This window comes from Galdieria sulphuraria (assembly GCF_000341285.1).
Source record: "Galdieria sulphuraria unplaced genomic scaffold scaf_31, whole genome shotgun sequence".
Classification (NCBI taxonomy): domain Eukaryota; phylum Rhodophyta; class Bangiophyceae; order Galdieriales; family Galdieriaceae; genus Galdieria; species Galdieria sulphuraria.
The window spans coordinates 4,302-30,455 of NW_005178444.1; the positions used below are offsets into that span (position 1 = coordinate 4,302).

At 34.8% G+C, this 26,154-nt stretch overlaps 4 protein-coding genes across 4 annotated transcripts; 2 read left to right on the forward strand and 2 right to left on the reverse strand.

The window, feature by feature from the left end:
- Window positions 1–12,834: 12,834 nt before the first annotated feature.
- On the reverse strand, window positions 12,835–13,849 carry Gasu_36820 (uncharacterized protein). Its single transcript, XM_005705250.1, has 2 exons — window positions 13,780–13,849; window positions 12,835–13,720 (listed from the first exon to the last, which is right to left on the reverse strand). Exons 1-2 carry the CDS (start codon window positions 13,811–13,813, stop codon window positions 13,515–13,517), a joined length of 240 nt encoding a protein of 79 aa, XP_005705307.1. The 5' UTR covers window positions 13,814–13,849; the 3' UTR covers window positions 12,835–13,514.
- Window positions 13,850–17,459: 3,610 nt separating this feature from the next.
- Window positions 17,460–20,213, forward strand: Gasu_36830 (archaeal ATPase). Its single transcript, XM_005705251.1, has 4 exons — window positions 17,460–17,993; window positions 18,064–18,067; window positions 18,122–18,450; window positions 18,510–20,213. The coding sequence occupies exons 1-4, from the start codon at window positions 17,575–17,577 to the stop codon at window positions 20,086–20,088; spliced, it is 2,331 nt and encodes a 776-aa protein (XP_005705308.1). The 5' UTR covers window positions 17,460–17,574; the 3' UTR covers window positions 20,089–20,213.
- A 681-nt stretch (window positions 20,214–20,894) lies between these two features.
- Window positions 20,895–22,889, reverse strand: Gasu_36840 (glycosyltransferase). The gene has a single exon (XM_005705252.1). The coding sequence runs from the start codon at window positions 22,874–22,876 to the stop codon at window positions 21,548–21,550; it is 1,329 nt and encodes a 442-aa protein (XP_005705309.1). The 5' UTR covers window positions 22,877–22,889; the 3' UTR covers window positions 20,895–21,547.
- Window positions 22,890–22,899: 10 nt separating this feature from the next.
- Gasu_36850 (dipeptidyl-peptidase) lies at window positions 22,900–26,150 on the forward strand. Its single transcript, XM_005705253.1, has 10 exons — window positions 22,900–22,941; window positions 22,998–23,076; window positions 23,133–23,360; window positions 23,410–23,562; window positions 23,618–23,805; window positions 23,857–23,984; window positions 24,037–24,917; window positions 24,970–25,155; window positions 25,209–25,577; window positions 25,628–26,150. Exons 1-10 carry the CDS (start codon window positions 22,907–22,909, stop codon window positions 26,105–26,107), a joined length of 2,727 nt encoding a protein of 908 aa, XP_005705310.1. The 5' UTR covers window positions 22,900–22,906; the 3' UTR covers window positions 26,108–26,150.
- Window positions 26,151–26,154: the final 4 nt, after the last annotated feature.

Here is a 26,154-nt window from a genome sequence, read left to right on the forward strand (position 1 = left end):
AGCAAAATCAAAATCTTCATTTGACAGTATACCAATATGATTCAACAGTGGGTCAATACTGCAAACAATGGATTCAAACGAGTTTCGGTCAACGATCTGTTTACTATTAAAAGCAATTTACAACTATCAGGGAAAGAATGTGGGTATTTTCTCTCATTATGATTCTTGCCAAGCAAACTATCAACTACGTTATCCTTTATGCGTTAAGATAAAAGACTACTAGTACTAGTTCGTATTTTGTTTGCCAAACCTATTTGGCTAACTTCTTCTAATAGATCCATATGATCATTGTGCATTTGCTATTAAAGAGACTATCGACGATATATAAATACTATATGAAACAAAGTCTAAGATATGAATAACTCCACTAACATATGGGATAGTTTTCGTGTGCTATTATAAAACAACTGGATGGAAGAAAAGGCTTATGAAAATGGACAGACAATATACTGTAATTCAAACAACCCATGTCATTCTAGTAACACTATCCAAGCCATATTCAACTTGAGAATGCACAATAAAGTTACTCCTATTTATGCCACTTGCTTTGTATATGTCTTCTTCAATAGTTAAAACTTGTCTTTGATTCACAAATCAGCAACTTGTCTAAAGTGCATTCTTACATCGGCATGATGTAAAAGTCTGCAAGAGTGAGATCATTCTTCCAACTTCTTATCAATCTGAGTTTCCATACTACAAAACAAGTTATCAGTTCGTTTCTCAATCATCATAAAAAATACTCTTTTTTCTTTCTACTTGTTGAAAAAAGAAAAGAGTAATGAGTTAACGAATTGTTAGCGTATTATAATTCTTTAGTCTTGTGTCTGGCAATCCATATAAACTGTACTTTTTAAATGAATTGTTCGTGCTTCTTGAAATCACTAGCTTCACACCATCAAAGTCATTTCTTTTGGTATCTGGAACAATCTCTTCCAAGTGCAAGTTGACCAGGTTTTGTTCGTTCGTTCGTAGAGCTGTTTCCATCTGACCTTGGTGTCGAAGAAAATTGGCAAACTTGAGTGTACAAACTTTGGTAAATTTTTTTTTCTTCTCAGTATGGACTGTCAAGTCTACTGCTTTCTCCCTTTCTTTATACCTTGGTTTCCTTGGATAGTTTCAAAGAGCTACAAAGTAAACCTTCCCTCGCTCTTTTTTGGTCATATGGTACTTGATTGCTTTAATATATATACATATATGTATATATGTATGTATTTATGTTTAGAGCGATATAGTCTTGACACCTTTTTTTTGAGTTTAAAAGAAACAAAAATTGAGTCAATGATGATAGGATGTATATCTAATAGCTTTGTAATTGTTGAAAACACTCTGAATATTTTCGGGGTAAGCCGAAAAAATAGTTAAAACAACGAATTTCGGAGCCTCTATGGAAAAAAAAAGGACAATGAAATTTGATAAACAATTGGCAATGTTGGTCAACTGAGTAAAAGCCATTGAACAAGGAATTCGTGAAATGTATGGACCAGTCCATTCTCAAACGAATAAGAATATGCGAGTAGTAAATAGAAAGCTTTATGAATAAATGGATGGGATGTAACTTTATGTAGTCTTCATTTGTTAAAGGCCTACTGAAAGTTATTTATTGGAATCCTTTTATCCAGAATAAGGTAAAGTAAGATCGTTGGCAACTTTAAGCGAAACAATAATTATGGTGCTTCTTATCCTATTGCCAATTATCAAAGGACTGCTAGTCAGTTGAAAAAAGTCCATATCAAAGATGCAACACCTCAAAATGACTACTGTTCGACAATCAAACCCTTTCCAAATTTTGTAACGTTTTCTTATTTCTTTCACGGAAACAAAAAACCATTTTACCTTTTATATTCCAAAGTTTAAACTATTTCGCAGTTGTGCGAGACTGAAGTTTACAATGGACACAAAGTTATGAAACAGTATCAGAGGATCTTCAAGGACATGAAAAAGTATACGTTGACTTTGTCAAAGTTCATAAAATCGTTTTCTTTGTTAAGGCATACAAATAAGTACCTTCAAGTAGGTATTTCAAACATATTTTAACAGAAAACAATTGTGCTGAAATTTGAATTTCCGAGACAAAACAGAGGTATCATTTATCAAAGGAAAATTTGCAAAAAAAATGACACCCAGTGTTTCTCTGTTCATAAAGCTGTAGAACCATACATAAAATGGTGCGAAAATGGAAAAATAACACTTGAGCTTGTTTTGGAAAACTCCATACAATAAAACTAATCAATCAATAAATGAAAGTTTTATCTATCACCATCTCATGGATCATTTCAACCGTCTCTCTCGATATCTTGTTATATTTGAAATAGCTTCCTTGAAGAAAAGTCTTGTAAAAAGTGGAAAAAAGAGTGCGACACCAACTTTGACTCAAAAGACGTTGTTCATATTATTTTGTACCTTTTCCCATAAATATATCGTTTTATACTTTCTGTTTCACTCGCTCATTTTTGCACAGAGTATTCTCGTCTTGTAAAAGTCAAAACGCTTCATCTCCTTGTAAAAGTCAACTCATATTCCCAGGTTTCATCTCTTCCATAGTCTTGAGCCTATAATCCAACACTATCGTTTCTATATAGCCTTTTTCCAATCCATTTCATATTCGAGCAACAAAATTTAGCGTTGTAAATACAACAAACGCTAAAGCAGGCTAGTATAATCTTCTCTCAACGAAGCAAACACAGACGCTCTTTTCTAGTTGCATCTTTTGAACTTTTCAAAAAGTTTCCTGTACCTATGGTGGTGAGATCCCTTCCACCGGTGATGTCTCTCAGCAATCCAACGTCTATTGATGTGGATATTACGTTAAACCGGATAGTAGTAAACAATAAATAAACCAAGGATATGCAGCATCTTTTTCCATTTATTGTTTGACAGAAACTATTGGAGATACTTTTCAACTATTTCAATGTTATTCTCGCTTGTGTTTTCAAGTCTATGATGTCAGTAACTGTAAATCGATTGAAAGAAATGTCGAACAATTCCTTGATATTTTTCTGGGTCTCACATGTGATGTATTTACTTTATCTTCTTCGATTGACTCCAACATACATATTCGTTTAACGTGTATACCTCTTCATAAAACTCAAAAAGCATTGCTACGGCATGAACAGGATCTTTTTTTTAACCATTCCTTGACTTCTAAAAGGCAAACTAGTACCTAATAGAACCTACATTCCAAGACTTGTGCTTTCAAACAAAAACCAACAGAACCGCTCTAAAACTAGTCAATAGGTTCTTGGACAGATTGTTCAAAGCACGTCGAGACGCATTCATAAAAGTGTGAAGACTCAAATGGTCGAAATAAATAAATGTGACGATACAGAATAAACAGATGGACTTCGAGAAAGAGGCATTGAGGAAAAGTCTTGTCATTTGAAAGAGTCGGTTTCTTGGTGTTCCATCAATGTTTCTTGTACAACGTCCAACCTGGCTTGCGTCTCTTCTTGAAAAGCTGGGACAATAGCTAAAACATTAGGTTAGGTATTAAACAATAAATAAGTCTCCTTGATTACTGCTAGACCTTTGAGGATAATCTCTCCATTGTTATCGGTAATAAATGTACAAGTTGTTTTTGGCTTTACGCGGCATCTTTTTGCAACGTCTTGAATGCTGGTCTCTGTGTTTTCAAGAAACTGAGTGAATCACAAAATATCTTTACAAAACAACTCGAGGTGTATATCCATTTATGTAGAGTGTTGATATTGCCTTGGGAACCAGAAAAGAAAACCAAAAAAGGATTTCATCTATTCTCCCAAAAAAGAGGGACAGAAAGATTGATTGGTTTTACAATGAAACAGTCAGTTCCCAAAAAAGGATAAAAAAAGCTGCAACACTATGTTCAACCAGCTGTATTGCTTTCAACAGACTCGACACAACCAATTGGTAACGAGTCTCTGATATGGATGACAACACTCTCTCAAACTATAGGAGAGAATGGGTAAGCAATGTCATCAAGGTTATGGGTAAACATGGGAAAATACTGTTTCCAACTTGATGATGGGTAAGAATCAACAAGGCAGGGAATTCTACATTAATAGCAATCTAATGAGAAACCAATGCCAAGTCTTGTTGTCTCATCCAAAAAGCAACCAACAAAGATTGACAAATTTGCAGAGAAGTTGGTATTTAAAGACGTGATTAAAGCTTCTATTGTATTTGATTGTAAAGAATTTTTCATGACATAGTTGCAAAGGAGAAAAGACTTCATAAAGCGAATTCACTTTTTTCATTACAAGTGATTTCTTTGATCTGGTAATTGAGAATAGTCAACCAACATCATGAATTGATATTTGAGTTTAGAAAAGGAGATATCAAGGAGTTTAGGAATATGTAAAGGTGATTTCGTGGAGACTTGTTCAAAGAAGTGTTAAAAGTCTCACAAATGTAGGGGTACAATACGCTTATTGTATGGATAATTTAAGGGAATAGTAGGGGAATATTGTCCCGATGTAGGGGCAGTGTTTGGAGAGTGGAACATACTTTTGTAAGTATCACTTGAAGACAATCTAGTAAAACCAAACCTATCTCCAAGGCTGTAGCTGCTTCACTTTCTTTCGTACAGACATTAAAAAGCCCTTGTCGTTGACGACTAGAACACAGTTCTTGGCTATGGATAAAACTGTACTCCAATCCTTCAAGTATGGTTATGCTTCAACAGGTAAACAAAAAGTTTTCAAAGGTTCTTTTCTTGTGTTTTTTGGGTGTCTTTGTCTCAAGGTTTCGTAAAGGCTTGAGCTTCGAAAAGGACAACTTTTCTTTGACTTTTACTACTTGTAGCTTTGTTCAGTGTCTTGGTAAACCAAACGATGATATCATTCAACTGGCTACTCAACTCAATATCACTTGTGTTTTTCCAAACTCGTTACTCTCAAGGGTACTTGTCCATTTTAAGGAGTCATTTCAAACAATATTGAGGTGGAACCTAAACATGTTACAGACTGTTTTTTTTTTGTTGAATTGAAACGGAATTTTTTGCTACGGTTATTCAAAACAAATACTTTTGAAAAGAGTAAAAAAATAACCATTTTTTGTCATTCTTCTCTTCTTTTGCATAGAATGTGTCTTTAAAGCATTGGCTCTTTATTTTGTTATCAGTGTGGAAATCAAAGTTAACTTTCTTGGAATGATCTTTTACTGTTTCAAATGGCTTTACTGATTTTTACACACACTGTCCTTAATTTCAAATGCCTCCATTTCCAATGTACCCATTATTCCCCGCATCCATATTCATAATGGCAATTTCCAAATCAACAAAATCAACTTTCGGTTGGCCCCTCTTCAATTTCCTCAAACCCTTTACCCACCCATATCCCACCATCGCAATTTCACCAATCCCCCATTTCCAATTTACCCATTCTTTCCCCAACCCACAATGGCAATTTTCAAATCAAAATTGCGCGGGCCCATTCAAAACCGGACACTCCTTTCAAATTGCCCACATTTCCCATTAGCAGAAAAAATCAGTAAAAAGTGTGTATATTGATGCTCAACATACTATGCAGAATCAGACCCAATGGAAACAACAAAATCTTCATTTTACAGTATACCAATATGATTCAACACTAGGTCAATTCTGGAAACAACAGACTCAAACGAGTTTCGATCAACCACAGTGTAATATCAAAAGTAATTTACAACTATGAAGAAAGAATGTGGGGATTTTCTCTCGTTATGACTCTTGTCAAGCAAACTATCAACTAGATTGTCCTCTGTGTATTTAGATGAAAGAATACTAATACTCGTCGGTATTTAGTCCGCCAACTCTAATTGGGTAAATTCTTCCAATAAATCCATACAATCGTGAAGAAATCGGTATTAAATAGACTATCAAGGATATATAAATACTATATGAACCAAAGTCTAGGGTATAACGACTCTTCTTATGGGACAAAGAGGTTTCGAGTGACACGATAAAAGATCTTGATGAGCCTAAAAAACTCCACAATAGACAGAAAACCCAGTATGGCTCAAACAACCCATTTCATTCTATTAGCACTATCCAATCCAATCCATATTCAACTTGAAAATGCACAATGAAACTACTCCTATTTATATCACTTACCTGGTATGTATATCTTTTTCAACGGTTAAAACTTGTCGCTGACTCACAAATCAACAATCGGTCTAAAGTAAATTCTTAAATCACCTTTTTTGAATAGAATTGTCCTACTACTATTCCTCAAATACTGGAATCAGTCAATTTTACTAATCCAAGTGCAATTACTTGTCAGTTGATAAATAAATATGCTAGTATAACACAAAGCAATCAATCAGTCAATCAATGAATCAACACAAGCCAAACTCAATGGCATCATCCATAAAGACTAATCAAAGAGTCTGCTGTGAAAGGTATCCTGTACTAGTAAAAGCGGTACCAGGTTATCAACTTGATTTTGTAAGAGCTTAATATAACAAAGATAAGAGACAGCTGTTTCACCAAAGGTAGTAAACGGACATAACCATGTATCTCAGCACGACTTGAAATACTACCGATCTAAGCTTATGATCAAAGTACTTCTTCTTCAATCTTCTCAAGTTGTCATGTGGATTCAAATCTTTCAAAGAACATAAAACCGAATGTTCGCGTTCTTCTATCTAAATAGAAATGATCTCTAACGTTGCCAAGCATACAGTTCCTTTCAATTCAGTTGAATTGTCTCATAGGCCTATGATTCTGTAGTTAACTGCGACATTATGCATGTCCCACTATCAAATCAATCTTTGATGAACAGATTGGAGTCAAGTGAATTCTATCAAAACTGTACAATTCATAGCCATAAAACTTGATAGTCTCAACGATAACAAGACTTCTATGAAACCAAGTTACAGGATGAGCTGTATGATAAACGGTGGAAAAAACGTTAAGGGTAAATTCAAATAGCATATAATCGGTACTCTTCAAATACAGTATTCATAACAAGAATATGAATTCATATGATCAAGGTCAAGTCATTCTATTCGACACCAAGTTCAATACAAAAGTAGCCAGGATAGATTATAGTCCCTCTCTCGACAACTTAAAATTGACCTTATCACTAGGCATAAACGATATGATAAATACTAAAGTACTATATTTATGACCGACTCGTTCGATTCTATCTACAAGGCGTAGTGAACAAGAGAATGAATGATGCTTAAAGAAACAATACACAACTCTTTATCCGACGACATTGATCTGATTCTATCAAGCAAAGCACTCAGCTTATTCTCTTGCTTAATAGCTGATTGCCCTACTTTGCACAAACTCCTATGTCTCCACTCAATACAGTTTAAACTCGATTCAACATAGCCGAAACCTAAGATCTTAAAATCAGTTGAATTCAAACTGATTCCTGGACACTAGCTCATATACCTATTGTCTCTAGTCTTGTTGATTAGATAGAAAAATATATCCGTTCCACAATTGAGGAATGTATTGAGTTTTTAATATAGGAAAAGCGAGTGGTCGTAAAACACCAACCATAATTCTAAATAAAGGACGAACTATGAATAAAATACTATGTTTATGACTCTTCAAGAACAATGCTGTAGTGAGAAGTGTTGTCCTATCTCTTGTAAGAGTTGCTGTTATTGTTGTCTTCAAATGTGCAAATCAGATAGTAAATTCTGCTTTTATAATCATTTCTGCCAGTTTGTACCAAGACCTCAATGATTTTTGCAATGGAAATAAATACAAGCAACTTCTTTGCGGTCAAGCTGTTGATCGACAAAGATTGATTGATTAGGTCGAATTCGAAACCATTCGTCGAGTATGAAAAGGAGTGATATCCTTCTTCATGGAATACTAGTATCAAGATAGAGTTGAATCATAAGCTTAATATTATTCGTCCTATATGTTGCTGTCTACACTTTCCAAACTAGTAAAGAAAGTTACAACTATATAAACCCTAAATATCTACAGAAATGCAAATAATGATTCTGCAAGTAAAATTGTATATTTCTTGCTTTATTCTACAATGTAACTTTTGAAAAGAAATTTGACTGTCTTCTATCAGTGAGAATAGTATGATATTCATTTTTGATAAAAAAAAAGAATAGCAAGAAGAAGAATAAGGAGAGTGTGAAAAAGACAAAGATTGCCTAAAGTATTCAGGTCTTTGAAGCATTGGGCAATTTGTAAAATTATAGGGATGTCATGAAATAAACTTACACTAACCATTTTGTTTCAACAGCCTATTTCTTACTTTATGGTGTTCAAATACAGGTCATGCATATCAGTAGAATGGGTAAACAAAACAAAGCACTATAAACGTTCTACTGTTACCAGTATGAGGTAATAGTAGGGAATATTTTTTCTACTAATGACGACCAGAATATCGTTGATGTTTCTAATGAGAATCAAAGTCAAGACTTTTGGCTCATAATACTATCTCTGTAGTCTATTAAACTAGAAAGACATTTCCTTCTTTTTTCACTTTATATCTTTCACCATCCATTTTCTTCCAAAGCAAATTGGTGTATTCTTTTGTTCAACGAGTTGTATAAAAGTTGAAATGAAAGGAATCATTTTCTTCATCTGGTACTACAAAAAACATAAACATGAAAAAAGAGATTCAATAGCTTGTATCAGCAAGATTACGTTGCTTCATTTTGCAACTCCTTTGTGACCAATCGTCTATAATCTAGTTGAATCTTCTTCTAAATCAAATGATTCCGTAGTCTATGAATAGCATAGTTTATCGCTATCATACTTCATTTCAATAAAAGTTCAGTTTTTAGTGTTCAGTAATTGCAACTTTCTTGAAAAGATAAGATAACAAGATGATGAATACTCTCCGACCAGTCAATAGAAACAAACAATAGACTTTTAGAACAATATCTTTATCAAAAAAAATAATGATTCTATGACGCAAGTTGAGCTTGGTGCCAAGGCAGTAAAGCGAGAACGGTCTCACCAATACTCATAGGAATCAATGGATTCAAACAAAGTTCAATTGAATTCCGTACAGATATAAGAATAGTGGATGCTGATTGATTTATGCCCATCCATAGTAACATGTTCTCAATATTCTAGAAATACATTGTCATTCAATATGGAAGTCAATCCACAAATGTACCAAAATTGATTTGTGGACAACGGCTTACCCTAATAGTGCACACAGCATACAGATATCAAGGGAAAATTGATGCTTTGTTGCAATTCGGATTCTTACCCAGTGATTCTCACATGAATTGATCTTCGACTTGATTTTAAGTAATCCAAATAATAGTCTGTAAATCATCCTTTTAGAGTAAGGACTAAATTATTTCAGTCAATTCAAGATAATCTTGGACAATTCGACGCTGAATCAAGCTTACAGGGAACCTAAAGACCACACAAAACACTGCTTCGGATAGAAAGACTCCGTACATAAAACAGCAAGATTTCAAGTGCAAAGATACAAAGTCTTTATCAACTCGACAACTAGTAGTCAATAGAGTATCAATTCTACCTTAAAGAAGCCATCCTATAAAAACACTATCTAACAGAAACTCTATTGGATAACCCAATGTCCACATAATGACAATTCAACCAACTCTCTCGTAGATACCCCTAAAAAATAACAACGTATATTAGTCTTACTATCAAACAATTGATTTTGAATGGAAACGTTGATTCAACTTTTTGTGCATCGAGTTGTGCCGTTATCTTGTCGACACATTGACTCCATTCATTGCTAGGGCTATATTTCAATAGCCAACTTTGAACGTTTCTAACAAGCAACGCATTAAAATGCGAATACTTGAAAAAAGATTGAAATCTGATTCCTGACTCTTGTCTACGAAATAAATATAGCGCACCCAATAATGCTTGGTTGGAACGAAATAATATAACTAAAAGCACTTCAAAACAAGTAGTAATCAATTGAATCAAGTACAGGTTAACGTAGTTATATCTAAACAAACAACTAGTTAATATCAAAATATATAAACTAGTAGCAAATATTCGTGGCGCTGCAAAGGTATAATGCGATTCACGGCTTGAGTCGAGTCGCGAAGCTATCTAGGATGAAACGATCAAGAAATACATATCCGGTATCGCAAATAAAGTGCAAGTATCGCGGAGGAATAATTGGACAATCAAACACCACCAAGTTTTTCTCAAACCAAGTATTCATCTACCTAAGCCTCGGTATCCTTAGTAATAATACTACTATTAATACTATATGGCAAATAGTTTTTCTCGGAATAAGGACTAACTCGTTCGATAAATTCAGTATAATCTCTAAGAATTCAAAAGTTGAATCAACTATAGAGGACATTTCATTTACTTATGAAACAGAATTTCTTCTTGATGAGATATTCGACTAGTAATCAACAAATGACCAACTCTTACACAAAATGTCATATTAAATGAACAGTATCAAAAGATGTCTTACTTTCTTTCCAATGAACGGTAAATCATTGAATTCAGTATACAATTCAAGTAATATAAAACAGTAACCAGTTTCTAGATACGTTGAGAAGACCTTTTTTACGTATCTATTAGAATAATTGTGCCATATCCCGTTGAGATTTAACTAGAAGTGTTAAGATTCAGAGTACTCTAAAGCAAGTGATCATTACTTCCTTCAATAAAGCTGTAACCAGAATTGTTTCGGATATCACTCTGAAATAAGATTCAAATTCAACTCATCAATAGAAACAAGGTATTGGTACGGCATAAATGCATTGTCATTTATCACTTGAATCAATTCTGGTAATAGTCCGAGATTAAGAGGGAATGAAAACCACCAAAGGTTGTAAAAAGTTCAAGCAGCAAAGGAGATACAAAAAGATCCTGAAATTAGAACAGGACAAGAAGTTTGTGTTTTGCTGCTACTTGTGTAAAAATCACAGAATTGATTCTGCTTTTTGTGAGGATCAACCTCAAAATCTGCAAATCATAGGTCTAATATTCTAACCCTGTGAAACCAGGGAAGCATTCATTTCTTCTTTTCCTTGAAGTTCTTTCAAATGACCCTTCTATATTATTCAATCGAAAAGTATATACAATGGAAAACATAAATCTGTCTTTTATGACAATTCATTCATATGAACAAGGGAAAACAACCAGTAGGTCGTACTAAGACAAGTTCAATTTCTATTCTCAGCAGATCGTTTATACAGAACTTTAACAGCAATATAGTTGATTCTTTCTTTGAATCGACATCATCCCGCAGTCTTTGAATACTACTTTCTATAATATTCATCCCTTTTCTTGTAAGAACATATTACAACTCTAAAAAACAAGATCGTCACCATTCTACAATTACGACCGATAAAGAAGACAAAAAAAGAAATAGAGATATTATTTTATCCTTATCGACTAGATGACTACTCCATATGAAGCTGGTCTTAGGGTCGAAGAAGTAAGATGGAAATATTCTGGAGCACAAATAGTCAAAAAGTGTAGTTTCGACATAAGAACATCACAATATATCCAGATAAATCAGTAGTAGATTCTAGATCACATAAAACAGTATGTTGTACACGTCCACGATACTGCAAATCCACTTGTCAAAGATTAATTGATTCAACTGACGAAATTGTCTCAAATGGATCATTTGGACTATCAATTGCAGTCACCCATCCCAACCAAACGCAACACAACAAGGCACAAGACAAACGAGATGATATGAGATCGCCAATGAAAATAAAAAAAGAAACGGAAAGGTCGTACGTCGACGTTTTCGGAAAAGAAATGACCACTAGTTGCTTCATCATACTATCATAAGATAACAAATAAGTTCGTTTCAAGAATCAAAAGATAAAGATTAGTCTCAAACAGATACAAGCAAAATCGAAAATCGACCAGTAAAAGCAACTCGATACCCTATTCGCTGTTCAAAATCAGAACCGTATGTAGTCCTACTGATAGTAAGGTACAGGAATAGTCGTAAGTGTGCAAATAGTGCCCTTTTATTTTGTAACGTCAACAATACAATTTTCCTTTATGGTAAAAAATATGTCAAATTCGTACTTTTATCACAAAAACTATTATTAATATTCCATGTAACACTCAGTATTACAGTATAACTTTCACTTGTTGTCGTTGTCGTTGCTGTCATTTTACAATTCGAAGTAAATAAAACAATTGCAATTCTCCGCTCATGCCAACAACGAAGAAAAGAGTAAAAGATAGAAGCAGGAACCATTCTCTTTGTAGAATTGATGACTGTGCCATACTGCAGTAGGCTTGGGCTCATATTTGTTGTTGTTGCTGTGATTGAATTTCAAGTAGTGGCGAATGGTTTGATTTTGCAGCGATAATAGAAAAATGCTTTATGGTTTGTGCCAATGTGCAAACTACTTTGTTCGTCTGCGTATGCTTTCTAGGAATTATCTACCAAAAGTTGGACTTTATTTTCAGAGTCAAACCAAAACTCTAGTCGGAAACGACTGCATCAATATTTGCGCTCGTGTAATATTGTAGAAGCTCAACCAATCCTTCATGAATGTCTTTCAGAAATACTTTGTATACTATCCAAACGCAACCTGTTTGCGCAAAATGTGAAGTCTCCTTTTCACTTTTTGACAGCTACAACTACCACTACTTTCAACAGCATGACTTTCAGTGTGTTGGGAAAAAAACAGATCAGCAGCACTCTTGACATGCAAGTACTGTTTCACACAAGTCGCCTTGTTTCCCATTCATACCGTACTACTAATGTTACCCTCCTTTCCAACTATATAAGGACCAAAGACGAATTGCAATAGATGCCTTTCAGAAACACCATCAATACTAGTTCCAACTTTATCACTCTTACTACTCAAATATCCTTTTAGACATATTTCACCCTCGGTAAAACCAGTAATTCATAAAAACAAAGGCGTTTCTCAAAACGGACTAATAGCTACAGTCGCCATCGTCAAAACATTTTACCAGGTGGACATAACCATGACTTTCAGCAGTGCTCTTTTGCTTGCTTTATTTCATGGTTCCCGACAAGGTGAGTATATTTTGAACTAAAAACTTTTCCCTTGCTATAAAAAAGCAAGTCTATTCAGCTTTCGTTTTCAATAACTGTCAAACCTTATGGGTGTCGTTTTTCCGCAAATAATATTTCAAAAGACATATTTGAATCAATAGAATTGATCTAAAAGCACAACAATATAAACAACAATCATTAAAAATACCTTCCTACGTTATCCTGAGAAATGAATTTGTTTTACAAAAAGTGCAAATATCGTTTACACTCAAAAACCTGTTGCAAAGCTACAGACCGATTTCTCCATCGTAAAAAGAGTCATATAGAAGACAAAAAACTATCATACGGAAAGTAACGCTGTGTACTGAACAAAACACTCAACTGAGTGTCTGACTGGTTTCTTGTTCTTGCAGAATATCTTTGAAATATCAACCCAAAGACTGTTTCTCAACAACAGACTACAAGATTAGACTATCAACTGCTAATACATACGCAAAACTGCTCTGAAACAATTATCGATAGAAATAAACAAACTTAAGAAACAACTAGTTGACTAAAGTACCAACACTCAACCACAGCTTGAATTCCTTTGTCTTTGCTCTCTTCTCGACAACGCTAATCTCAAATTTCCATACAAGACCAAAAGTGAAATAAAAACAAGTGTTGCATAAAGTACATAAACTCCAAAGAGATAATAAAAGTTGTAAATACTAAAAAGAAACTACAGTCTACGTGGAACTCCGAGCTCAAGACTCGATGGATTGTTCTAAAAGAAACATTTGAAGGGCTTAAAAGGAAACGTAGATAATAGAAATTCACTTGTCCAACTAAAACGAAGAATGACTTGGAAATTAAACTCGGAAAAGTTTCAGAAGTAAAGTTGAACCAGGTCCACAGCGTTGACAACACTCACTGAGCATTCCTTTCCATCCAACAATCAAACCATTGTGTTCATTTCTAATTGGATTGTTATGCTATGTATTCTCTCCTTTCACTGGAGATATATTATTTTGAGTGACTAGTGAGTTTTATGAAAGAAAATATTCCACTTGGAGATATGTAAAAAGCTACTGGAACAATAAGTGTGCTAGATACAATCAATCTCACATCTCAGTATTGTTGTGAAAAGAGAAGAACAGTGTCGTAACAAAGGTCCTCGCAACTCCCTAGCGACAATGTAGCCTTTTAACAGAGTTGAGTTTGATCAATCTTGTCTCTGCAAGGTAAATTTCAAACTACTTGTGACCCTATTTTGATAACAAATCAAGAACGGGTTTTGCTACAACCAGTTTTTGACTCGTTCTCGATCTGAGAACCTTTCTTTGTTGGTCACTCAAAATTAAGGAAAACTCCTTAAAGATGCAAAATGATCATTTTCCAATTTCAATGACACTAACTCTGTTTGGCTTGCATTGTGAGAACTAGAACCTTCCCTTCCATGCAAATTACGCTCAAGGAGCAATCTTTGTTCGATTACGAGTTATAAAGAAGAATAAATCGTATACTCAACTCTAGAATTGGAAAGTATAATTGGAAAGTATACAGAGGACAGGACAATAATAAAAAACTGACCAAAGGTTGGGAATACTTTTGTCTAGACACAAATTCGTACATAAACTACTTACGATAAGGAGGATCGAACCTCAAACGATTCAAGGCTATTGGTTCGTTCTCCACGTAAAGAACTTTTTGAGAGTTTTGACTAGTATAACAACAGTAAGAGTGGTGATGCTCTCGCTTCTCCTTGCACATATATTTCAAGATTCACCTTTCTTTCTTACTTTGCCAAGAGAAGAATGAAAGATTCTTATTTTTCCATAATTTCTACGTATATATTCTTTTCTTTTCACTAGGAGACGAAATTTATCCAGTATATTTAAAAGAACAAGACCTTTACCAGTTTGGATAATCACAATATCAATTTGACTCTGCACAATTTTATTCTGCTGAATAATACAAAGTTGAAAGAGACATTTTCCTTCTTTTTAGAGCAATTTGGATAAGACTATATCTTTCTTCTTTCTTTATGTTTGACTTGTCCCTAATGGAAATGAACGTTTCTTGTATATATAGACAGTTTGTTTATACAAAACTTTGAGTTGTCTTTGATTCTTGTTACAAATATCTAAAAAGAAGCCTCCACCAGTGTATCCATCTGTTTATATTTCGCGAGAGTCTTCTGCCTAGTGTCTAACACGAATAACTTTTGTATTATGACTCACTTATTCAAGGAGCTGATGTTTGAGAGAGTGGGAAGAAAGTAGGAGGCAAGTGGAGCTAAACAAATCTTTCCTTGAATTTGCAGAGCTTTTAAAAGTTTTGTTTTCTTCGTACTGGAAGAAATAAGAGCTCTATTGGGGTTATCCTTGCCCTAAAGCAGCTTTGTACTTTATATAGTTTGCTTTCTTATATATGTTCACAATTTGTGGTTTTTACAAAGTTCAAGAGAAGGCAGTGAAAACCTTTAAACCTAAACAGTCATGTTTACCTTCAAAAACACCTCAACTATATAGTCGACTACCTGGAAGAGACAATTCAACTATAATTTAAATGCTATGATGAAAAACGAGAAGAGAATCGATAGAATAGACTCAGTTGGACTGAATTGAACTTTTTTGAAAATAAGTTTTCTCTCAGCAGAATCCACAATATCAAAAGTCACTATTGTCTGCAAATATTTCAGAGGAGAAAGAAAGAGGAGGAGTTGACTCTTATAGAAATTGGATATTGATGATATGCACTTGTGTGCAGGAGAATGATTCTATTAATACACTAGTGCAATCTTTCAAATATTTCGGAGAAACCTTTGAACAAGTTTCAAAACTAAAAGCTTTTCATTTGAAGGCTATTTTTGGTGTCAATTTTGCAATATTGCAGAGTTGTAGCAATGATTCAAAATGAATAGACTATACATACATACATGTCGAATACAACTAGAATGAAAAATATCCTTTCTTTTCCAAGTACTTAGTAAAATGGTTACCGAAAGAATATCTCAAAACATTCTTCAAGTGTCTGCTATGTTGTCTTTCTAGTCTGTTGAAAAAAGACTAGTAACTTTTTTACTATAATTTTCAAAGATTGAAACGAAAAAGGTTGTTTGTACATTTCACTTGGACTGTTGACTAGATAAAAGAGAGTTTTCCTCGGTTTTAGAACCAAACGAAGGGAATGGCAGCAAAAACTTGAGGCTTCATCCAACTTGAGAACCAGCACTGCGGTCTCAAAAAGAGTTTTAGCTTCTTGAAATTCCATAAAAGTTTAGATTCCTTTCGTTTTTAATAAGTTTTTTTCAAACTGCATTTCTAGCCTTGGAATTCATATGAATGGCTTCTACAAATATGAAACGTATTGGAACCAAGAGAAAACATAGCAAAGATAAGAACAAATACTAAAAAAAGTATTTAAGTTTGCAATTCAAACTCTATCTCAAAAGTAGTCACGACACTATATATCCAAACTCTGTTTTAGTGAATTAGACTGAAAACTCACCGACTCTCAGACAACGAAAGTAACCCGGTTGCAAAGATGAAAAAACTTCGTTCAACTATCGATAGAACAAGAGACATCTTAAGTGACTCTACCCATTTGGACACTCAGATAAAAAACTTTCTATTTCAGAAAATTACTATTTACAGAGGAGTTCTATTTATATTGCATTGCAAAGGACAACTTTGAGAGTGGAACAGAATTGTTTCTAATTAGTCAAAGGAAACCATATCCAATCTTGAACTATTGTCATTCCACAACAATCACTTGACCGATAACTTAGGAACTACAACGTCTTTCAGCCAAGAGTCACGTTGGGTAAAAGTTCTTCAATATGGAGTGGCTTTCAGTTGGAGATTGCTGAAGCTTTCAAGTTGGTACACTACTCGACCTTGACTCAAGTATACAAGGTTTCTTCTTTAGCAAAATAATTTTTTGGCTCAATCTTTTACTCTTTTTTCAGCATCGATGTGCAGAAAATGAACGATTATAGTTACTATATTTGAAGCCTTAATTGATATCCTTATATAAGACATATTCACAACTTGGTAAAAGTCAAACAAAGGATAGACAACTTGTGTAGCTATTACATCAATAACAGCTTGTATTTAATGACAAGTCAGTATGACAATCTTCATTATACTCTTCTCCAAACTCATTTAGATATTTTTGTATTTATAAACTGTACTACGAACGGTTACAAACTAACAGACTTCCCATTCATTGCAATTCTCTGTTTCGCACTGTATTTCGTCTGTAACTTACAAAAAGCTTGTATCTAATTAGACTTGTATATAGGAGTTTGCGTGTAAGATAGTGTGGAAGATAGTAGAAAAACTCTCTTACAGTATACAAGCCATAGAAAGAGTACCCATCAATCTAATTCACCACAAAAACTCATAGAAAACTATTTCCTGTCTATTGTAAAAGAAAGTTTCTAGTTATGACAAGCAAGAAAATATTCCTGCTTTCTCTCTATTGTCATTGTGAGTCTAGAAGTGTCAAAGAGATCAGTTCTACCAATCACCAAATAAAGCAACCGCTCGAACAATAAAACATACACTCCTTCCAACTCCTTTGTCCTCCTCCAAGTGTTTTGTTCTCGGCTCCTTTGAAAGCTTTTAGGTCATCGCTTTCATCACCCTTTTATCATCATCACTCATTCACTGATTTTGGATTGGCGGCGTGGAAAATGACTAGTCAAGAGATACGCAAAAGTTTGCCTGGAATGACAAAAGTACCATTAATAGATAGAAAAGAAGATGTTTACATTATTATTCTAACTTATTTGAACCAGTTTTCTCCAACTGAGGGAAACTTGAATGACATACGTCCCGCTGTTTCTTTTTCTCCGCATATCTTCGGAGCCGGGAAGAGTTTTGTCGGTGTACACTTTTTAGAGTTTTTGAACAAATTTGCCGAAGAAGAAGAGCAAAAGGAGACGGAGGGACGCCCTGGCCATTTCCCTGAAAGCAACACGAGCTCATTGGGAGGAGTTAAGGCGAAGAACTTTTTTTGGAAACACTTTGCGGAAAACACTTTGTCAGTTATCTTAGAACTAAGAGAGAGCTTTTCTCATGCTCCTTTTCCAAGGTTTCGAAAGGCTTTGATGTATAACATAATTTTGTAACACTGACCGACAAAATGGAAAAGACACGGACGCTCTTCAGATAGCTGAAAGGACGGTAAAGAAACCTAATATTGCAGGAGCTATCAAGTAGCTTCTCGAACAATTTCAGAAACAATATTTATTTTTGATGATAGACGAACTTAGCCACCTGAGTGACCTCACCAAATACTATAGTGAACTTACCATGAAACAATTTATCGAGCCCGATGCAGAATATGTACCTTTCCGGAATTTTTTCCGCTTTTTACGTGATTTGTTGATGACAGGGAAGGTAATCGTCTATTTGGCAGGCAGGACATCTCAAATCTCAGCCCGCATGTCTGATGCTCGCTCCAGTAGCATCACCCTCGATATGTTGCGACTGAATCCCTTTAACCTCAACGATATTAATGAATATCTTGAGCTGGCAACTTATAATGGAAAGACCTTGAAGGACTGGTTATTGCCCTCAGATGGCTTGCAACATCGATTCGCAGAATTATTAAAAAAGAAGACAGGAGGTATTCCGTTGATTGTAAAGAATACTTTAGTAGCCCTAGCAGAGAAGAGAAAGCTGCAAACTTATCGCAACCTGCTATCAACGATGACAATATGGAAAGTGTGTTAGATGATATTTTTCACTCTGTAGTACGAAAGACAACAACGTTTATTGTTCCGGAGATATTAGATTCTGCAACCCTTCTTCGATATCAATTTGTTCTTTTCAATTATCAGCTCGGGACAGTTTTTCCAATCAACTTTGCAATTACTCTATGTGGAACGACAACTTATTTGATGGATTTGGTTGCAACTTTTGGGTTTTACTCTGAAGTTTTGGGCGAAGAATTCAAGATTGGTTGTTGTGAATTTATATTGCGAGCTCATAGCAACTATAAATTTTTCCGTGAGGCTACTGAACTTTTTCCTTTATCTCCGTTTAGTTATATTCCCGACACTTCAACAGCAAAAGGAGTCTTCTTTGAATTTGTATTTATGAAGATCTTTCGCTTTCGCTTATTAACTTTTCTTCATTCTAATTCCTCGCAGATTGTACATTCTGCTATTCCAGGAATTTTCCAGGGTTCTTTTATTGAACAGGACAATGTTTCGTATTCTATAGAATCAACAAAATCTAATGATATACCCATCTTGAGAAATGTCTCTCATTCATTTTCTGTCCATTATAGAAAATATTTACAACATTGTGGTATTTTTGTTCCAAAAGAGGGCAATTCGAGTGGTCCTGATGCATATGTTGTATTCCATAATGGACAAACACGTTATGTTGTTGGATTTTCATTCAAATTTTATCACAAAACTAAATTGTCGAAAAAAAATATTAAGAAAGAAGCAGAAAAATTTTTCAAAGGAGTTGTTTCCGTTTTGAATGACGAATCTTTTTCATCTGTTCAACTTCGTTTTCAGTTTGTGGTAGTATGTACTAGATATGATCAATCTGTAGGTTTCTCTACCGAAGAACATAATATTGTTGAAGATGCAAGTCGTTTGGTGACTCAACATTCTTCGGGATCAACTTTGAATGAAAGTAGTCGATCATGTCTGCAATTGGTAATTGTTTCTCAAAGGAACCTTGAAATATATTTGGGAAGAGATAATGTCGAAACATTGAGGAAAATTGGGAAAGCAAACCGAGGAGAGTTTTCTAAAAACTTTTCAGTATGGTGTAAAACTGTCTTTGAGTCGATGTCCAATGAATATCTTTCACCTTTGGAAACGGAGCAATCAAATGTTACTTCAAGAGTGACTCGAAATATAAGACCGAGAACAAATGAGGAGAATAGGATGCAAATGGAAGAGCTTCAAACTGCTATGCAAGTGGAAGGAGGAGACGCACGAGGCGAACAAAGTGTTGCAGCATCGAGTTCTTTGTCTTCGCCATTTGATTGGAATGTTTTTCTTCATCGAGTGGGCTTTGATAACAATCGAGTTCGTGAATATGTTTCAAAGCTCCCGCGTCTTCCTGCTTCTGCTCTAAAATATATCACTTTCGAAGACTTAATGCATGCAGAAATAAGGGAGGAAGATATTGTGAAAATTTTGTTCGGATTGCAAAGAGTTTCAACAGAGCAGAGGTAATTTTTTTCATTATGCATATTTGTGTGACAAAGTCAAAGCTTTGTTATCATTTATATTACATAATACGCATACTGATTGGATTCCGAGACGTTTCCAACTTGTAGAATAAACACAATTTTGCCAAAAGATGAACACATGCTGAGGTTGGAGCCGTAACTTTATGACCCAAGGGAATGTGGCATTGCTCAAGTAGAATGGAGGATAAGAGACTTTCGGTAGCACTCTTAAAGTCGCAAAGTTTCGAAGACTTGTTTGCAATGTGTCTATAAAGCTGCAAATTTTTAGAGGCACTCGATATTCGCTTATGTTGCTCCTTTGAAAGTTAAGCAGCAGGTTGGAGGACTAGTTCAGCGAAATGGAAGCTTCAAGATTGAAGACTAGAATTGCTAGAAGAGAAGAAACTCGTTGATTCAATGTCGAATCCAAGAGTTTTGGCCACTCTTTAGTCCTCATCCAAAAGAAACTGTGCCTTTAAATAGTTTGACATTGCTTCATAGATCAGGTGAGAGTCCCATAGAAGTTTTCCCAAAGGCTGTTGCGAATTTCCTTTTTTTGGTTGCAACGCTGTTTTCAAGTTCTTGAAATCCTGCAGCTTTTATGAGTTTTTAACTATGAAGAACAATGAGCTATTATTGCTTACAGTTACAACTACAACGTTGAATTCTAAGGCTTTTTGTCTGTTGCATTTTTTTATGTTCACCAAAGAATATATACGGTGCAACAGAGATTTAGAAATGGATTGCAGATGAGCAGACAGAAAAAACCAGAGAGTTTCAAGTCTTCAACTCTTCGTGAGAGACAGAAAGAAAATGAATCTCCATGAGACAAAAATTGAAAGACTTTAAAAAATCTTTTGAATGATACCATTACACTGGGACTCTGACACATATCTAGTCTTTACAATACTGCGAATGTTTGAGGAATTGGGAGTGATAAAATGGATTTATATCATTGACCTATTATTTGCTACATAGGATGACCAAGTCATCTACAACTGTTCCTGATAATCGATGAAAAAGAATACCTTTCACTTTGAAACTCAATTAGTTGTGCCTTGAAGAGTGTGCTATTTGATCATTTTTAAATTTTCATGAGATAGACTTAAGTCCGTTAGAAGTTACTTACTAACAAATGTAAAGAATCACAGCAATGGCTTAATCATTTTCGAAATGAATAATTCTTTGTGGACATATTATTCTCTGTCCATTCATCATACAAAAAAAGTGATATGGCTTGTTTGAGTTGTCAATGAGATTGTTATTACACATTTTTCTGTTCTGTTCCAACGACTACTCATACCGCACTGTCGATAAACTCTTGCAACAAGTCAATCAAATATTGCTTTTCAAGTAAGACCTAGGAATAGAATATCTCAATATCTTACAAGGTCGTTTCATGGCACCATTTATGTAGTTAGTGTTGTGAATAGAATATTCCATTTCATCTGTATTGCACAAACTCACGACAAAATGAATGTCAATTTCTCTTCGACATTCATGAGAAATTCAGTTTCATTCCTAAAACTTCCATTCCTAAAAAATAAATTTGTGTGCAAGTAAACAAGAGACTGATCATTCGAGTTCAACCAATGCGCAACTTCCGTAAAGGAGCTCCACAAACTCCCAAACAACAAGTTAGATTGAGAAAGACAATACAAATCAACTAAAGCCTTTTGAATACACAGTCTGCTTCTATTTTCACAAGTAGAGATAGAAAGTGGCAATAATCTTCGATGATCCACTGCAATCTTGTTCTGTACACAATGAAACAATTGCTCATACGAAAGATATGAGTCTGCTGCGGTATAAATAGAGATGGAAGGATATAACGAAAGCAACGTTGATGCCGTAGTACAAAAGTAAGCTACTCTATTCTTACTTCTATATTTGTCTATTATACGAGCTGAAAAATAACCATACTCCAATTGAGGATTCTTCGTAACGAATTTCTCTTCATGAAGCAAACGTTGTCGAATATGGAAACCTATAAAGGGTTCTCTTGGGCAGTTTTCCAAAATGACTTGTTTCAATGGCTGAATAGGAATCAGTTTAGAGAACTGCGACTTTACCAAATAATGAAAGCGACGGATTATCTGCGCTGACTGGTAACCAACAACATGTAATAAATAAGCACTTTTCCAGTAAATGTGCTGTGAGATGGTGTACTCCAAAGGCAATGGATATCTTTGCCTGGTAGTCACCTTCATATAATCAATTACAAAGAAATTACCAAATGGATTCTTCAAAAGACTTTCATCTTCTACAGGTGATATCACTACATTGGATAAATCTTCGAACAAATCTTCCCACTTTGCTCCCATATGGTGATCACACTCCCAAATAAGGATAGGTATGTGAGGTATCAGCTCTACGTAAGCAAGAGCAGAAGCAAGAGCACGAAGTCTATTACCCAAACCGTGTTGAACATGAACGACAAAAAGTTTAGGACACTGACTGTTCTTCTCAAACCAATCAGTCAACAGCAAATAAAACTTTTCAAGTTGAACTCCGGATAGAAATCGAGTCCAGAATACGATATCAGGGTCCTCAAATAGACATTCTGCCAATTTTTCAAGGCTGTGCTGTTCACAAAGTTTTGCTTTTTCCACCGAGAAGAGCGAATTCTGAATAGTGGATTCAATTGTTTTTCCAGTTCCAGTACTCTTCCAGTAAGATACAGTATCATTAAAAGGTACTATCCAACGACAAGCTTTTGAATATGTGAAACCACTAACCAAACAACATTGGAAAACCAAAAAAACGAAACAAAGCAACCAAAAGTCAATCATTACATAATTTTATTCAAAGTGGAATTTCAAATGGAACGTGTGCAAACTTGGAAAGATCTTGTCAAGTATGTTAAAATACATTCATTATTGAAAATAGGCCGAAACTTAGTCACTTTACAAGGTGCCGTAAAGCTCAAAATGGTGCGAATATTCCGAGAAACTTTGCTTTCTTGGACAATCGGTTCTTGCTCTTTCTTGGTGTGAGTTGTAGTGATTTTGTTATCTGTAGAGTTGTTTGTTCACCTCACCTTTGTAGATTGACGCAAGTATTGAAATAGACTGTCCTACTAGCCATTTATATTATGTTGCTTTATCTAAGGATAATATTAGTCCATCTAGTGTCGCAGACTTGGAATGGAAACCTCTTTCTCAAAGTTTACAAAGTTCCTTGAAACAGCAACTCTCAGAAGAAGACTCAAAAATAAAGAATGCCAAAGAAGTTTCAAAAGAAGAGGAACTTTTAAAAGAAAGACAGCGACGTTCAGTAAGTAATTTATTGGAATGATTTGGAAGAGCTTAGTGTCGCTATTTAGTTCGAAGGATTATGTTGTTATTTATTTCATCCCTCTACTCAACGCTTATTATTACCACAAGGCACACATTTGGATGTTTTCTCTTATAGCAATCCCAGTTCTTCTTCTTCATTGGATGAAGCTTTTCAACTCTTCAACTCCTATCAAGCATCGGTACTAAGTAGTTTTATATCTTTAAGTCCCATTTTTGAAGCTTTATGAACAATAGGAAGGATATTTAGATCCAAAATGGAGTCCTGATGGTCGTTATATAAGTTTTATTCGTGATGGTGATATTTGGTTATTATGTGTAAACGATAGTTTAGAAACTCGCTTGACCTTTTCAGAACATAATGTTTCATGTGGTGTTGCGGAATATATTATGCAAGAAGAGTTTGATCGCTTCACTGGTTATTGGTTTGTGCATTTTATACGGTAATTTAATATCTTTGAATATCTTTCGTCCAGGTGGTCACCCAGTTTGGTTTATTTGAGCACTAACTTATCCTATTATTGTATTTTATATTTGGAAGTCGATCAATCCATGGTTCCTCTTCATAAAGGAATTTGTTGGAATACTAGAATGGAAGCAGAAGGTATGATGTTTTTCTTATAAATTATTTCTTGTAAACTGACATTTATGTGGAGAACTGCGTTATCCTCGTGTGGGTGATCCAAATGCCATAGCAGAGCCTCGAGTTTTATTTCTTCCGTTTTCAGAGAATATTACATTTCCTTCAGATACTAAAGAGGATAGGAATAGCAATATAAAGTTCTGGAAACCTCAACGAAGCATTTATCAACAGTTTCCTTGGGCAGAATATATTGTACGTGCTGGATGGTTTACAGATGATTCATTTTCGAATGAGCTGAACATTCACTCTCATGGGAAAGATCGAGATGACTTGAAGTATTCTTCTTCTTCTTCATATAGTAATTGTTACTTTTGGCTCGCATTGTTGGATAGATCTCAGCAGCACTTTGCCATTGTTCTTTTTGATATCACTTCCGATTTAGGAGAAGGTGTGGTGCTTTGGGAAGAGATACAACCAAAATGGATAAATGTTCCCGACTTTATCTTGTTTCTTCATGAAGATACAGAGTTGAGTGCTCCAAGTGAACATTTGACTGCTGCGATGAAATACGATGATAATGTTGATTCTATTGATAGGATGCATGCATGTATCATTTGTCCTCAACAAAGAATCGAATCTAAACACTTGGCAAGAATTCCTCAACGAATTAACTTTTTGATGATTTCCGAAGTTAGTGGATACGCGCATTTGTATTATAGTCAAGTCCGCTTTCAAACTCATGATAGTCTTTCCGAATGTCAATTGTTTTATCAACCACTTACAGTTAATGCAATGGAAGATGATGATGCTCATTCTCTTTCTTTGATTACTTCCATCAGATACGTTGACCACCGCAAAGGCTACATCTATTTTATGGGAGTATGTCAATCTTCTTTAGAAAAGCATCTGTATCTATGGAAGAAACCAGGAATAGTGCAACGTCTAACAGATGGAGTAAGTTTAGTATATTCTTCATTACATGGTTTGATTACATATCAATGGATAGGATACGAACTGTATGGAATGTTGTTTTAGACAAGATTCGAATAGAATAGTGATTCAGTCTACCAGTCTTACACAGTTTCCAGAAACATATATTATGGATAAGGAAGAGACACCCAATGAGTTCAAGTTGATAACCAAATGGAAAATAGCTAATCGGCAGATACATCCCTCTTTGGAATTCTCAATAGTAGGTTGGAGTTTTCATTTTTTGGTTTAAAATGAATTGACTTTGTATCATAGCCACGAAATCCTCCACTACTTTTTCATTTCGAAGTTGAAAAGGATGTCATATTATATGGATGCTTGTATTTACCATCTAGTTTACAAATACAACGAGCATCTGTGACTAAAACTATCGATATACGTTCTCTGTCCCATTATATCCAAGGCTCAAATAGTAGTTATCCTCTTTTGTTGATTGTATATGGTGGTCCTCATGTACAATTGGTTTCAAACGATTACCGATTAACTGCTCAATTGAAATATCAGTATTTGGCATCTCAAGGAATCATTTGTATGATGTTAGATAACAGAGGGACTTTGAATAGAGGACATGAATTTGAAACTCAAATTTATCAAAGGTTAGGTCAAATAGAAGTAGATGATCAGGTAAATATGAGAACAATAGCATATAATAGTTTCTCAATAACTTTGGATAGATTGCTGCGTTGCGAGTTGTGATTGGACAGGGACTTGTAGACCCTAAGCGAACGGCCGTTTTTGGTTGGAGTTATGGAGGTTATATGTCATTGATGCTCTTTGCGAAACATAACAATCTTTTTCGAATAGCTATTGCTGGAGCTCCCGTAGTCCATTGGAAAGATTATGACAGTGGTTATACGGAGAGATATATGGGTTTGTTAACCAAGAATTCTCAAGGATATTCACAGTCTTCTGTTTGTAATTGGATTGCTCAACTTCCTCATGAAGAAGGTCGCCTTGTTTTGGTACATTCTCTTTCTGATGAGAATGTCCATCCACAACACACTTTTCAACTTATTGACTCTCTTATTCAACAAGGAAAACCGTATACCTTTTATTTGTTTCCCCGAGAAAGACATGGCTTGAGAGACTTGTCCTCACAAGTTTATTTTGAACATTGTTTTGGAAAAACCTTGTATCAGTGGATCATGAAATAAATGTGTTCATACATATATATACATATATATATATATATATATATATA